This window comes from Panthera tigris, chromosome A2 (genome assembly GCF_018350195.1).
Source record: "Panthera tigris isolate Pti1 chromosome A2, P.tigris_Pti1_mat1.1, whole genome shotgun sequence".
Lineage (NCBI taxonomy): Eukaryota > Metazoa > Chordata > Mammalia > Carnivora > Felidae > Panthera > Panthera tigris.
Genome location: NC_056661.1, coordinates 131,715,068 through 131,731,003, shown reverse-complemented (window position 1 = coordinate 131,731,003; position 15,936 = coordinate 131,715,068). Strand labels below are relative to the sequence as shown.

The 15,936-nt window shown below is 34.2% G+C and overlaps 1 protein-coding gene across 1 annotated transcript in view; it reads right to left on the bottom strand.

Annotated features, from left to right (window-relative positions):
- The window catches only part of FOXP2 (forkhead box P2), a 541,760-nt gene that overhangs the window by 140,879 nt on the left and 384,945 nt on the right, over positions 1–15,936 (bottom strand). Inside the window, exon 7 of the mRNA XM_042970294.1 lies at positions 12,055–12,144. Within this exon, the coding sequence (XP_042826228.1) occupies positions 12,055–12,144 (90 nt within the window). The remainder of the gene's footprint in view (positions 1–12,054; positions 12,145–15,936) is intronic.

Sequence of the window (15,936 nt, the reverse complement as noted above, 5' to 3'; positions counted from 1 at the left end):
GGAAAAGTATCATTGATATTTAGCAGGGTTCGAACATTGCTAGTACAGAATAATCAAGCAGTATATCTTGTTCAAAAAAGAAAAACAGAATAAATAGGGGGAAAGAGCTTATTGTAAGCAAAATGTTATGTATCTATAAAATTAATAAACCAGAAGATAAAATCAGGAAAGAAAATATTTAAGAAAAGATAAAAAGGAGAAAGAATTGTTATTGTTAAATAAGTATATTACATGCTATCTACACAGGAAAAGGAATCGGTTGAAGTATTAGTCATAAACAGACTGCCTAATAGAGCTAAGACAAGATAAATTAGCAATGTGAGAGGGGGGTGGGTAATGTGACCTGATTCATGCAACTAATCTAGTCATGTAACTGAATCTTTATAACTAACATATATGGGATGATAAAATAAAAATACGATATGGGTTCTCGAAATACACATGGGTGAGGGATTATTTCTCTCTGAAGAGTCAGAGAAGACTTGAGGGAATAGGGCCTTAAATTGTGTGTAGGAGTCTGGCAACTAAGGTAGCAGGCAGTGGGTAGGTAGGTTTGAATGACCTTCCAAACAGATGGGAGAAATAGAAACCAAGGCAAATAGGTATCAAAGTTCTTATGGTTCATGTCACCCCAGAAAGTGCCTGGTATATAAGAAACAACCTGTAAATATCTATGAATGACTGAATAAATAAATATACAGCATGTTCAGTGAGCAGTAAGGATTAGGTCATGGTTGTGATGTATCAGGTATATGATGACGTATAGCCTTTTGTGCCACGGTGAGAGGTTGAAGAAAAGGGAAATTTTCACATTAGAGCAGAGGAATATGACCCAATTAGATCAGAAGGGTTTACATCTGGACACGGTAGAACACAAATCAGAAAAGTTGATGAAAGCATTGTATAAGGGTTGGGAGAGATAAGTAATTTCAGTTTAAAACAACTTTATCTAAGTCGGCATGCACCAGCGGGCAAGTGAAAAAAAAAACAAATCTGGAGCATGGCAGAAAGGAGAAGCTCAATTATAAACTAGCCCTGATGAATGGACTCCACACATTTACCCAAAATGCACTATGTGCCAGACACTGGAAATGTGAAGATGAATAAGACGGAATCCCAGCCTCCAAGTAATTCTGATTCAGTGTGATACCTATAAAAATAGAAGTAGGTATATGACATAGAAGTAATATATAGAAATGAATAATTAAATCTACATTGTGTGTGTGGCAGGAGAGAGTATCAAAAGAGACTTCAGAGTAGCTGACAACGAGAATGTAAAAGGTACCCAGAAGTTTTCTAGATGAAGGTGGAGAAATGCATATTGAGAAAAGAAGGGCAAGGTCAGCTTTGTGGGGACATGAAGCAATGTTAGAGAAACTGCCGCTCACATACCACGTAAAAAGTGTGCGGTGAACAATGAGATCAGCATGCGAGGGCCACTGTAGCAGACAGCTGTCTTTGAAGACAATGAGCCTTTTCCTTAAGGTTCTAACACTGAAAGGGAGGCCAACTGGACATAGTGCATATGTTGGAGGACTTTAGAAAACAAATTGTTTTGATCAAAGATATAAGAAGAGAATGAGTTCATTAGTGAAGATTTTACTCATTGAGAGTACTGATGAGAACTGATTGAAAGTAAAATTCTGACAATATGGTTGGAAATGATCCTGGATTATTTGGAAATTATCCATTATCCATGGATAAGTGGAGAGAGACCTCTCAAGGCACCTAGCCAGGGGCCTTTTGAATTAGCTCAGGTTTAAAGACATATATATATATATATATATATATATATATATATATATATATATATAAAGGAAACAAACAAAACAAAACACAAGACAGGATTCAAAGGCTGCTGAATCTGGTAGGAACATGAGGTGCCATTATTTCAGCAGTTTTCATTGTGTAGGTTGAAGAAAAGAGTTCCAGACATTAAAAGGACACAGTATTGTAATAAGAGAATTCGGAATCAGTACTTTTTTTTTAATTGTCAGAACACTTAGTATTTTTTTAGCATTTATTCATTTGTAAGAGACAGAGAGAGACAGAGCATGAGCATGGGAGGGGCAGAGAGAGAGGGTGACACAGAATCTGAAGCAGTCTCCTGGCTCTGAGCTGTCAGCACAGATCCCAACGCGGGGCTCGAATGCACGAGCCGTGAGATCATGACCTGAGCTGAAGTCAGAAGTCTAACCGACTGAGCCACCCAGGCGCCCCCAGACTCAGTACTTTTTATTACAGGGTCCCACTGTTTCAGAAAAGTAGTTTGGGATTTCTGCATATGACTCTGTGGACCAGCTGCATTAGAATCTTCTGGAGAGTCTAAAATATTTTGATTTTTCCAAAATCCAACCCCCTCAAATTTTTACTGAATGGTCTTGGGTGGATCCCCAATTCTCCACTTCTTAAATGTTTTGAAGTATTTCTTGGATTTGAGAAACACTGGCCTAAGCGAACTCTAAGACTGCACAGGAGACTGATGATGGTTATTGGAAATATATTCTTCTGTAATAAAGAGAAAAGTATCAATGATGCCCCAGTTTTGGAGAAACTAAAACTTTAGTCATATTTCAATCACCAATTAGTATGTTTTAAATGTCTGTTACATGCTTGGTTCTATGGGAAGAAGGTGGAATATGAAGAGGATGATTTTATTGTTTGCGGGTTTTTGTTTTTGGTTTTTTTTTTTTTTTGGTTTGTTTTTCCAAAGATATTCTATTGAAGAATTTACTACAGTTCTTCTGTAAGACAACAGATTTTCCTCATGTCAGCACATCAGTGCTCAGTATGTTCTTTGGTTTGTCACTTGAAGACTTGCAGTAGCACTAGCAGAAGATATCAAGGTGGCAGCTTTTACAGCAGCACAAGTGTCAGCATTAGAAGTGTAAGAATGTATGCACTGTGCAAAGGAATTTTCTATTTTGTGTTATCAAAATGCTTTACTACTAGGTACTGCATGTTCTGTGTCTATATGGCAAAACTATAAAAATTGGCATGATCAAACAACAAAGCCTTAAAAAAAAAAAAATAACCACCAGGTAAGCTGGATGTGATCCAGCTGTGAACTGAATGTAAGCAGAGACTCTCATTTCAGGGATAAAATATGAAGCTCAGAATGCTTAGGCCAGTTAACAACGCATGGCCATTAAAATAAAGCTTCTACTCATCTACTGAACCTCTAAGAGGTCTTTTCATTCCTAAGACACTGCCTTCTTACATGCCCCTAAAAAATATTCCAGGCAACTTCTACTCTGAAAGAGTACTCCAGGTAATTTATTAATGTCATTGAGATTTAAAATGAAGGAGGAGAAAACGTTTATATTGAATGCCTTTCCCAATTCTTAAAATATCAGCAAGTAAGGTAGGGGGAACTTGTTTGTTCACTCTGGATTCTTCCTCATATATGCTAGAGTATAAGATCTAGCAGAATGGGCTCTTAAAATTCACAGACGTTGAGGATTGGTCTGATAATTTTCAAACCACCAAGTTCCAAAGTTCCAGGCATTCCACTTCTGTAATTTGTCAGGCCATGAAAATGAATCAAGCATGCTGGGGGGAGGCTGATCCATTCTTTACATGGCTGACTTCTCATATACATAAACTAACTTCTCCACCCCCATGATTCTTCTATTATGAATGTATTTTGCTGTTCTCTACCTATTCTCACCGATGTAGGAAAACCTGTGATATTAAAAAAAAAATTCTTCTTTAAAAAAAATTTCTTCTTTAAAAAAAAAGATATTTTGAAGTCAAGAAAGAATTTTTACTGAAAGCTGGAAGCGATTCACTTATGTTTCAGTTTGCACATGACAATTTAGCCTAATTCAGAATAAGAATAGTATTTGGAAAGAAGCCTGCATAGACCTCTCCACATTTTTGAACTGGGAATTTCTTGAATTTGAGGGTTCATGAAGATCTCAGGATGCATACCTTGTGAATGTCAAGGGTCTACTATAATTAGTTCTCATGAGTGGTTTCTTCCTCATCTAATCAGAGAACATAATTTTCATCTTAAAAAATCTACTACACTATAGCAATTTATTAATATTTATTAAGTGCCTTTGGGAAAAGTAACTTAGTGCCCAACCATAATTTAACTTAAAATCGTGTTAGATTCTTATAATGAGCTTATATGATTTTCATATTAAGGTAGGGTGGCTTAAATATTTTTGAAAGAACAATTCATTATACCTCTGTTTGATCATTTCAAATGCTGTGCTTCCAAACTCAGCATTATTTAATGAATTATAATCAGCACAACCTAAGATCTCCTTTAAAAACTGGCCATTTAATATAACTATCCCAAGCAATTCAAGTTTGAATATTCACCTCTCAATGAGTTTTCTGGAAAATCTAACAAAAGGCTTTAAGGAATGATGTAACCATTCTGGCGGTGACTTTTAAAGAGCTACCTGTAAATGTCTGTCATCAGTAACGGGATTTCTAGCAGTAAATGAAAGGCTCCAGGGTTCCAGGTCCATCCAAGTGTCAAAGATCATCAAGAACTGAGTTGCTTGCATACTACAACTACAACTTAAAATTGCATAATGGAAACTTCTCTTGGGGCAAGATAAGAACTAAATAGTGGATACTGGACTGTAAAAAGGAGCACAGATTTTCTATTTTGTTTGTAAGATGATATGCTAGAATATCTTCTAGGTTCAAGATAGAATTGAGTAATTACAGGCATTTAAAGTTACTCTTTTCTCAATATGGGACTGAAGGGACAGAGATTAAGTGAAATGGACAAGACTACATGATGAGAGAAAAGAAGAGGACAATAAAGGAAGAAACAATATAGTAGAAAAGATGAAGACAGTGGGGAAATTTTAAGAAAACCAAGTGGAATACAGAATGCAGGATGATCGAAATATATGAATAGAATCCACTGAGGAAACACAAGGAATCTTAAATGTAAGCGAATTTCAAAATAATTTCACTTTTTGTCTTTAATCATGTACTCACACTGTTCACTTTGTCATTCAATTTGGCTTGTATAACACCTCCAAACATCTTAAGATAAAATTCACAGCCTAAGTCTTAAATCCTATGGAGAGCTCCCTTAACAATATTAATGTTCTATTTCTTTCTTCCTCACTTTAGTTAAGATAGAGAAGGCAAGGGAATATGTTCTTTGAATCCTAATGGATTACACAATGGAACACATGCTTTGGTTGGTAGGAAAAGAGAAAATTTAACCTCCTAGAAAGCAGTTTTCTTCCAGATTAACTTATGGGAACTCAGTATTAGATATGCAATACATATTTACTTCATTTACTTATACAATCAGAGACAGAGCAATTTGAGAAAACAGAAGTATATTTACTAACTCTCAATTTTCTATTTAACATTCTTGTAAAAGTAAGTTTTCTTTTTTCTGATTCATTATTTGATCACTTTAGTACTGCAGATTCTAAGAGTTACTGGTGAATGACAAAGAAACTAGGGGATCAACAATCACCAATGTTGCAATTAAAAATTGTATGTATGAAAATGCTCATCTTCATGGACATTGCTTGATATGGTTGACAAGAGCCACCTTTTAAAAGCTCTTCCTTTCCTTGACCTTCATTGATAAATGCTAATTTGGTTCTTCTTTTCCTCTCTCTCTCTCTCTTTTTTTCCTTTTGCTTCTTTTTCTTCTTGCTCTAAAAAATGTGGATGTTACTGAGCTCCTCTTGGTAAATCATCTTTGTCAGAAATCTCCACTTTCATGGATTCATCTATCATTTCTGGATTATTTCACAAATAGTTGTCTCTGGCTATAATCTCTCTGTCAAGTTCTAATTTTCTAAAAGTTTGTTACTTTAACTTACTTTTCTTGCCATCAGCTCAAACTCCACATGCCTAAGGATCAATTCATCATATGCCTATTTAAATAATTTTTTAAAGTTTATCCTTATTCCAGACCCCTTGCAACTCCCCTCCCCCTAAACATCCTCCAAATGCTCCACTGTTGATGAGATATTCACAAAGCACTGCTTTGATCATATCACCTGCTTATCAAAAGCCTTTAAAACCCCTCCTACCTAAACAATACAGTACAGACTCCTTATAGGCTCCATACCATCTATACAAATATTTACTGAGCTTTATTATTCACCAGGCATTGTGAGGCACTGGAGATGAGCAGGAAATTCATGGTCCCTGCTGTTATAGAGCTCACAGCCTTGTAGGAAAGGCAAACGTTAAAAAGTAATTTTATGAGGGGCACGTGGGTGGCTGGGTGATGCCTGGGTGGCTCAGTAGGTTAAGCATCTGACTTCAGCTCAGGTCATGATCTCGGTCCGTGAGTTTGAGCCCCTCATCGGGCTCTGTGCTGACAGCTCAGAGCCTGGAGCCTGCCTTGGATTCTGTGTCTCCCTCTTTCTCTGCCCCTCCCCCACTCATGCTCCGTCTCTCTCGTCTCTCAAAAATAAATAAGTGTGAAAAAAATTAATAAAAAGTAATTTTGTGTGTGGCAACTGTGCAATATATATGTTGTGGGGGCATATAGGAGGGGGAGATACTTTAGTAGTACCTAAAACACTCAGTGCTGCTTTCTTATAAATTAGGCATATGTAGTGAATAGTGAAAATTATGGACAAAAATTGAAACCATATTATAGAATATTTATCATAACCTTGGATTAAATATAAAATTTCTGGAGCTGATCATAACAGTAATTATTTATTAACTCATTATAAGTGCAAGAATTTACGCTAGTTACTTCACACAGTATTCTTTTTAGTCTTCACAACAATCTTGCAAGATAGGTGTCCTTTGTCCCTTTTTTAGAGAGGAGGTAACAGCCTCCATGACATGGACTCCAAGGACTCTACCTACCCAAAATCTTCCTGATTAAGGACAAAGTAGGCTTCATACTCAAAACGTATGTTCTTTCTCCTACATGCTATGACTAGATGAGATACAAGTTTTCCATTGAAGCATACTTAACAATGATGGACTGGACATCCTAGACCCTCCTCCACAGGGTGTCAGCCTTGAGCAGCTGGCCACGGGTGGCAACATCATCATATTTTAAGGTTGTATTCTATAACATTCTTGTAAAACTGCTTATTTCATGCTGGCTTTTAAGAAATGCTCTGTACTTTAATGGGAAAATGAGTACCACACAGGCATAGCCTGTCCTTGTGAATAGTTTTTAAGTTAAACTTTTTAAAATTTATGATTTATGAAATAAAAACAATGTATTAGACTTACTGCTTATCTTTTTGATACATAGAAAAAATAAAAAAACTTTAAAAATATCTTGTTTTCTACATCATAGTGCATTGCTCTACTCAAATCCATATTGCAAATTTTTTGATTTTGTTACTTTCAGTATTTGAAACAAGATGTTTTAGTTTCCTTCTAATTCTTCCATACTAGAAATCAGAAATTAGGTTGAAAAGGAAATATTCAACATTATTCTTTACCACTGCATGCATGAACATTTATAATTTCCTAAAACCTAAATTATTTATCAGTGTCTAATTCCATATCCTACAGTTATTATTTTCTTCTAGAATATATATTTCATTATTTATATTTCATACTTTATTCTTGGTTTATTCCGAGAATATGAAATTTTACAAATGCTGAGTAGTTTACTGCAGAATTTCTTGTTTTGTCTGCTGATGTTAATTTTAACATTTCAAGTTGAAGAAGTAAAAAAGGTAGAAATTTGCTAAATTGTATTATATCACAACATATTTTACTGTAGATTATTAAATAAAATACATAGGTAAAATCATTCTTTGTGTAGCTTTTGTTTCTTCTAAAATCAATTTATAAAACTACTTCAAGGCATTAAAAAGAACAAAGTTTCTTCAGATATTGTACAAAATGATACTTGCACAATGGTTTCCACGCATACAGGATTTAGTACGTTGATTCCAAAACATTATTTTTGGCTATGGCATGTTAGTAAACAAGTGCTTTGTAACTGAAAACAAACAAACAAATAAAATCTTAACTCATAAACTAATACCCAACAAGATACAGCTATTCCTGAAAAATTAAGATGCCTATAACTTGATTAAAAAAATAAATCTTAAAGCACATATTGTAATATTTTGTCCATCAGTTAAGCCCAAAGTCTCTATTTTAAAAAGATGAGTGGCTTCCTTAACTTATTTAACTGGTTTGTGGCAGAGTCAGAATAAGACCCTTAAGTGTAATTCACTTTTGCTTTTTATTCTTCTGTTCTTGAACTATTTAATACAATTATTTAAAAAATATATATTTTAATTACCTATTGGAAAAGAGAACCTTATATTAGATATTAACCTACAATGAAGGAAGTGATTACAATACTATATACTAATATTCATCTAAGATAGCAAAGCAATGTCATTTACCTTAAATTTACGTCTCTGCTCTGCACAGCTGTTGAAGAACCACAAGTCTGTCTCATGGCTGTAAATGTAACAAGAACAATAATGCGACCAATTTTCATACCTAAACTAAATTAAGTAGATTTGTCATAGGCTAGAAAACTGATAATGTATTTTACAAAAAATTTAAAATTTACAGATTATGGAAGTGTGCATGTGTGCATATGCAAATGTGTATGTGTGTGTGTGTGTGTGTGTGTGTGTGTGTGTGTGTTTAAAAACAGTAAAAGAAATTTACTCTTTTTAATCTGGAAATTAGTTTTATGAGATTGAAAGCATTACTTATTCTCTTTGGCTAACTTTTCTTTTTATGATCCACTATGGGTAAACCAAGCCTAGGAAGTTCTAGGAGTAGATATAAATAAATATCAGAAATCAAGACAAGAGGCTGTCTTTAGCCATTATAGTGTGTTTTCTGGGGTATACAGTAAGCATGTAAAGAAGAAACATCTGGTAATGCCTAGGTTAATATCAGCTCCCATTTGCATCACAATCTTTATATATTATTCATCAATATGTCATTAATCAATGTACCTACTGACTGGACCTATTCAACTGGTGTTTTATGGAATGAATAGAAAATGTAAATATGTTTCAAATACATATATTCAGATATCTATACATGAAAAGTGAAATTATTACTACAATCAGTACTCGAGCTTGTCAGATGTGATTTTTTTCTTTCCATTTTGTATTAGATAGGCTAATATCTAAGTCACAAAACCCTGACAATAGTAGATAGTATATAAATAGTAGATAAATACTAGTCTGTTGGAAATAGACTCTCTACCATGTCACACTTCAAATCTGGCTACTACTTTTCAACATTTCAAAGAAATCAGTTGAGTATAACAAGACCTAATATTGTTCTTGTGACTTGAGCCATCAAAACAGATTTTTTTTATCTCTCTATATTTTTTTCAAACCTTATAAAATAGTTCTCCATCAAAACTATATTTTAAAATGAAAAACACGTACTTTCTTTTGGTCCTCTAAAAATGTGTTATGTATGATAAAGCACAAACCACTGTGATCTATTATCAGCACCAAATACCTAGCCTTTATAAGTGCAGGTTTTGAAACATGTTCAATTACCTTTATTCATTTTAAGAGATAATCTACACCAACTCTATCCTGAAAGATTGGTTAAATTCTTTGTTAAGTATAAAAAGAACTAGACTGAAAAAAAAATCGTCAAAGTTTTAAAGTGTTAATTTCATATTAAATGGTTAAAATTTTTAACAAAAATATGCAACCCTTTCACATAAGTGGCTAATAGTGCAACTCACATTAAAAAGCATTTGCAGATGCAAGGATAAGCATCACCTAATATCCTCATTTGACAACATATGCAAACTAGGAAGATGCTGCTAGGTTTGTAACACAATCCCAGTATGTTTACAGTTGCTAAACTTATCAAATTCTGTGAAATACTAAAACTTTAGGCTCACATTATATTAATCGCAGTGTATAATTTGGTGAACAGGTAAGCATTCATTACTTCTAAATTCTCATTCATAAAAACCAACTTTTCATTCCTATGACATTTTGGCATTAGACCTGATTAAAATACAAAATAATAATAAAATGCTATAGTTTTATAATTTATACAAAGGAGATATATTAATATGCATCATAAAACACTAAGTATAAGTGACACAAGAAAAGTCTGTGGTAATGGTTAGCACTTGAAATTGTTAAAAGATATTTAAATTACTTTCAATCATCCTTTCGCAATAAAATAACAAAATTGAGGACTTCTGCCCGAAATTTTATTTATACAACATTTGGTACATGAGCAACAATTTCTTATTTTAGAGTCATTAATATTCCTACATTATATGTGTGTGCTTTCCAAGAAAAATTATGTATATTTTAGTTAAACAAAGTATCAAATCTTGCCTTCCAATACAACAAAAAAAAGAAAGACAAACTAAAGCCCAACCATTCTTTCCAAAGATACCCTGGTAACCAGCAATAAAGAAGCTTCTACTGGACTTAGCTTTGGGGAGGAAGGAACAACTACTTTGTCTTTTTTATCAAGGGGCATGTTAAAATAGAATTAGGACAATATGTAGTGCTTTTCCCAAAGTCGAAACAATAAACTCCTACCTTTGGCTTATGCTGCCAGCCACTAAACCTCCCTTGCTATGCCAACAACAGTGCAAAACTCCCATTCTGAAGCTACAGTGAGGAAAATATTTCATTTGCTATCTTATGTGACTTCTATGCAGATTTTTCTCTGTCATGTAAATGTATGGAGAGGCTCCCTTGGACTAAGAGAATTTGATGGAAATACTCCAATCACTGTCATTACTTGGGGAGAGATGATGGTGAGGAAAGTGTGTCACCATAAAATTACTGATTAGTTTAAACAAAAGAATGTGACATTTATTTATTTTTTTTTTAAAGTTAAAATGAATCTTAAACTCAGGCTGATTCACTACAACTTTTGCAATCATGGCAGACATTTGAACTTTACACGGTTGGAACACAACCCCTCTCCACAAGTCTTCCTTCTTCCCACCCACCTCCCACGAAAGGGCTGGTTCCCAACAACATATATTCTGATCTCAAATTTGTTTAGGGACCAAAAATTTAATCCAGCTTTTAGGGAATAAGTAGTTTCTGGATTGTGTAGATAAGTAGCCTGTAATTCTCTGTCATTCAGAAGACCATCATGTAAGTTTTAATTACTAGCATCTGGGAATACACCTGAAAATGAAAATAGACAGCTAGGCCATTAAAAAAAAAAAAAAAAAAAAAAACAAAAAAAAAAACAAAAAAAAACAAAAAAAAAAAAAAACCCAAGATTGTTTTGTTAAAATAAAGGAACAAGAAGGATGCTTACTTTTTTTTTTTTTTTTTTTTTAAACTAAGCTTACCTTATTAGGCTTACATATAACACAGGATTCAGGAAAAACCATTGCTTATCTTTCAACAGAGCTGATAAACATTTTGAAAGATGATTTATGTAACTCCAGATTCTACCTTCCAAACATTAAAAAAAAAACACCCTAAAAATGCTTCTTCTCCCCAAACAATGGCCTATATACCCTGGGTAAGACTATATGAAACAGTGGTTATATTACATAAGAAAAAGTTACTTTGAAGGACATACATATACTATCAGTTGCACAGGACAAACATAGTGAATAAGGACAACAAACTCCAGAATGTGTTTTTATAACTGTAGCAACAGCAATAACTCCTTGGCAAACTCAAACAGTTTTTCTGGCAACCTTGGAGGTTTTCTGCATTTGTCACTTGGATACAACTGCGGAGGTTGTCTAAGACTGCTTTGTCTCTTTCCACACCATCTTACTATGGCTTTGCTTTTGGAGAAGAAATTTCACATTTTATTTTAACTTGTGAATAAAATTCTGTTAAAATCCCACAAGGGAGTTTTATACAAAACTTCTTATGCCTACGTATACCAAATGTGGTTTCTATACAATTTTTGCAATAAGTGGCCTTGTACACTTTTGAAATCTATGGAAATAGAAAATATTTTCTCTTTCCAAAAAGTAAAATGGGCTCTGTTTTTGAATTAAAATTATCAACACATGCAAATGTAATAATTTTCTGAATGTATACAACTGGGTCTGCCCATTTGTTATCATTATGAACATCTTTTAAAATAAGATCTCAAGGACAAGAATGCTTTACTAACCTGCAGTGGTCTCTGTTTATCACTGCTCTTAGGAGATTTCAATCCACTTGTTTGCTGCTGTAAGAGAAGTTGTCTAGCTGCTTGGAGAGCCTAAAAGTAAAAAAGGGAGCAATATCTAAATACTTTGCTGAATGGTAAATTGATTATCAATAATTGGCTATTCCTTGGTTAATAGTAAAAGGCTTCAATGTATGACAGCTCCTTTCCCATCCTCCCTTCTAGAGAGAATTATTAAATATCTTCTAATGTGAAACAAAAATTCCACATATAACACATACACAACTTTACTTAAAGTCATGGAGATACATGGAATCCTGCAGGAAATAAAGTTAATTTGTTTAAAGTGCTTAAAGAGGAAAAAATCATAAACTGCATCAATAACCTCATTTCCACAAGGAACTTGTCTTTGAGTGTTCAACTAAAATGCCCACTCCCTTTTAAATTATCATTCAATTTGCATTTTCATATTACAATTTTGAAGCAAAAGCAGTAGACTTCAAGTGTTACCGGAAGCTGTAATTAAATTTGACAAATCAACATCAGATTATCTTGAAAGTGAATTAATAAGGATTTTCACCAAAGATTAAAAACACTTTTTTTGTACTTACAATTCAAGGGGAAACCTCTCCTTTGACAAAATAAAGTGCAGTTTTAATGCCAAATAAAATTGAGTGGTTTTCATTTGCATTCTTAGCAAAATCAGAGAACAAAGAAATTACCACTCAACCAATCAGGTTTGTTTCTATGTGTGACAGAATACCAATCAAAATAGAAGATGTTTTCATTTATTTTTATGTTTTTTTTCCCATTCAGGAAAACAAAACTTAACATAAGAAATTAAGCATTTCATTTACAGGAGGAGGGGCAGTTTGGTGATACACTATATAAACTTATATAAAAACGAATGTCATAAAAAAATACATATTGAGATGCTTTTAGGGTAGCAGTATAAATTAAGGGAAAAAAAACTTTTTAAGAGCCTCTACTTTGCAAACTCCTTTTTTCTCTCAATAACTGAGTTTAATGAACACTAATGATGAAATTTCTCAATACATAAAACTAAAATAAATCATTGCCCTACTCTGTTCTTCATTGTTTTGGAATACAAGGTAAATTTTTCATGATGGGAGAATATCTTAGATCAATATTCTACTATCATAATTGAGATTCTAAGCTGATAAAAAGTACAATTTTGATTGGAATCAATGATCTGGTTTTTAAGAGAGTTTCTAGTATCCATGACAACAGTTGCTTTGACAAGATGTGCATATGGCATTACACTGCCAGCTGGTGTGAACAATGTTTGAACTACTGCATTGAGATGCTGAGCAAACAGAAAAAGTTGCCACGTCTTAACCCTCGGGGAAGGCAGTCATCCCCTGATCAATTATGAAAAGACAGAGAGAGGGCTGCTACAGTCTGGCTCCAAGCAAGTTTTCTGAGAAGGCAGGCAGACATAGAAACCAAAGTAAACAAACTGAAGGCACTATAGCACCCTCCCCTAACAACGCTGATTTGTCTTCCCGGAGCAGGATCTGGCATAGTTTGTAAAGCACACTTTTTACATTTGGAGACACACTCACTCAGAGCAGCAATCTTTTGTTTTTTCAATTTTTCAAGTAATTACTACCTCGATGTTTCTAAGGATGGCACATTCCAGTGAACTCAGGCAATTTCATGTGAAGTGAAGTTTGACAAATAAAAGACCAAGTAAAAAAGTCTCCAAATACTTTATCACAAAACTTAGTTTAAAAGATTTCATTTAACATTCTAAATGATACAGCTTCACGTTTTAAATCACAATTTATAAAATAACTCCAAATGATATTGTGCAAGTGGAAATTACCATAGTGTGACTTAGGCTGTGTCTATGTGAGACTCTCAAGAAAAGAAAAAAAAAAATCCATCAACTATTTTTGCCTTTGTTGCCACAGTCCACACAAATTTTGCCTCATCTTTTTCATATAACTGTTTTTTCCCCTTTTGTGTACACACAGACTTATTGAGTTTATATTTAATTCTGTAGCCATTTATTATTCTTAAAGGATTCTGATGAACATAGTTGTGAATCTTGGAACCATGGACGGCTGGGACTAAAAGCAATCATAGAAATCATGTACGCTGATGCCCTCAGTTTAACAAATGAGAAAATGAGGCCTAGAGTTATCAAGTGTTTTGTTCAAGGTCTCCCGCTTCCAGGCCAGAGTGCATTCCAGTGTGCCATGTTGTCTCTCTCTGTTCCATCAAAGAAACCATTAGATGGCAATGAGTAAAGCTGGAGTAAAGGAGCACATATGGCGCCATAATGAGTGATTTTTACCTATAAAGAGAGCATATTCATTTATCCAAACCTAAAAGAAAAACTACAATATAATCTTTTTACATTTGAATTTGTAAATGTTTGAATGGAACAACTACCACGGAACACAGATTGTTTTTATCGCTGAGTGTTCCTGCCATCCTTGACTTGGATATCCTCGACCGATACCTGATGGAACTCTAAACTCTTGGAACCCTCTGATCATTTGACCAGTTATTACAAATAAACTGAACAATTCTAGAGCTGGACATAAGTCTTACACATTGTTTAGCTTAGCTTTCACAATTTCCAGACAAGTGACCGAAGCACCAACATGACAATAACTTGATTAAAGTCACAAAGCAGTAGCATTGTTTGGTCAAAAGTTCAGGCTTGAACTTCTAAACTGTCTTCCAAGCTTAGGGCCCTATTCATGTCACCATCCTGCATGATACTCATTCAGCTCAACCCACACAAGAAACCCAATGGAATATGCAACACCCAGTGGCTATAGAAAGACACTAGAAAATTAGATTTATTGGAATTGCAGCACATGAAAATTCCCTGGACAAAAGCATACGTGTACATGTGCATGTTTTTACAGGAGTAATAGTAATAGTAGAATACCACAGACAGCTGGCTAAACTTTTAAAGTACCTTGGTTTCCATGCACATTGAGAGTTATCTTTAAAATAGTCCAGGATCGGGGGTGCCTGGTGGCTGAGTTCGTTAAGCGTCTGACTTTGCCTTAGGTCATGATCTCATGGCTCATGGGTTCAAGCCCCGCGTCAGCTCTGCACTGACAGAGGCTGCCTGGAGTCTGCTTCCACTTCTGTGTCTCCCTCTCTCTCTGCCCCTCCCCTACTTGTGCTCTGTCTCTCTCTCTCTCTCTCAAAAATAAATGTTAAAAAAAGTTTTCTTTTTAATAGTCCAGGATCATCTTTCAGTACAAATTCTTATGAAAAAGAGCCCCTCTCCCCTCCTCTCTAAAATAAAAAAAATAAATTAATTAAAAAAAAAAAACATTTGCCTATTCCAACATTCTTTTAGTAGCAGTAGAGACTGCTGTAGCAAACATAAAAGTCAGGAGGACAAAAAATAACTCTAAGATATCAGGAATGATTTAAAACTTATCCTAAGCAGGCATCTCTGGCAGTTTGCATTCTAACTGCAGGCATCACATGACATTTTTATTCCCAGCATTCTGGATATCATTTTAGGACTGAATTTTAATTAACAATTGCTCACAGATATTTGGTTCATCTTAGTAATTTATTTTGTAGCTACCCAAAAGATGAAAGATTATGAGATAAAATACTTTCATCAATATAAGGTGTTAGGTGTCAAATTACATAAAATATTAATTTGAAAATCACTTGTCCACTTCAATTGGTAAATAGAAAAGATAAATTCCAGGGCCATTCATTAAGTTCTATGAGCTATTTAGGATTTATATGATCACCCTCTGCTCTGCAAAAAAAAAAAAAAAAAAAAAAAAAAAAAAAATTAGAGCAAAGACAAGAGATGTTTACAGAATCTCCTTTAATAATGACTGAGTGTGATTCTAGTGAACAATAAGAAAG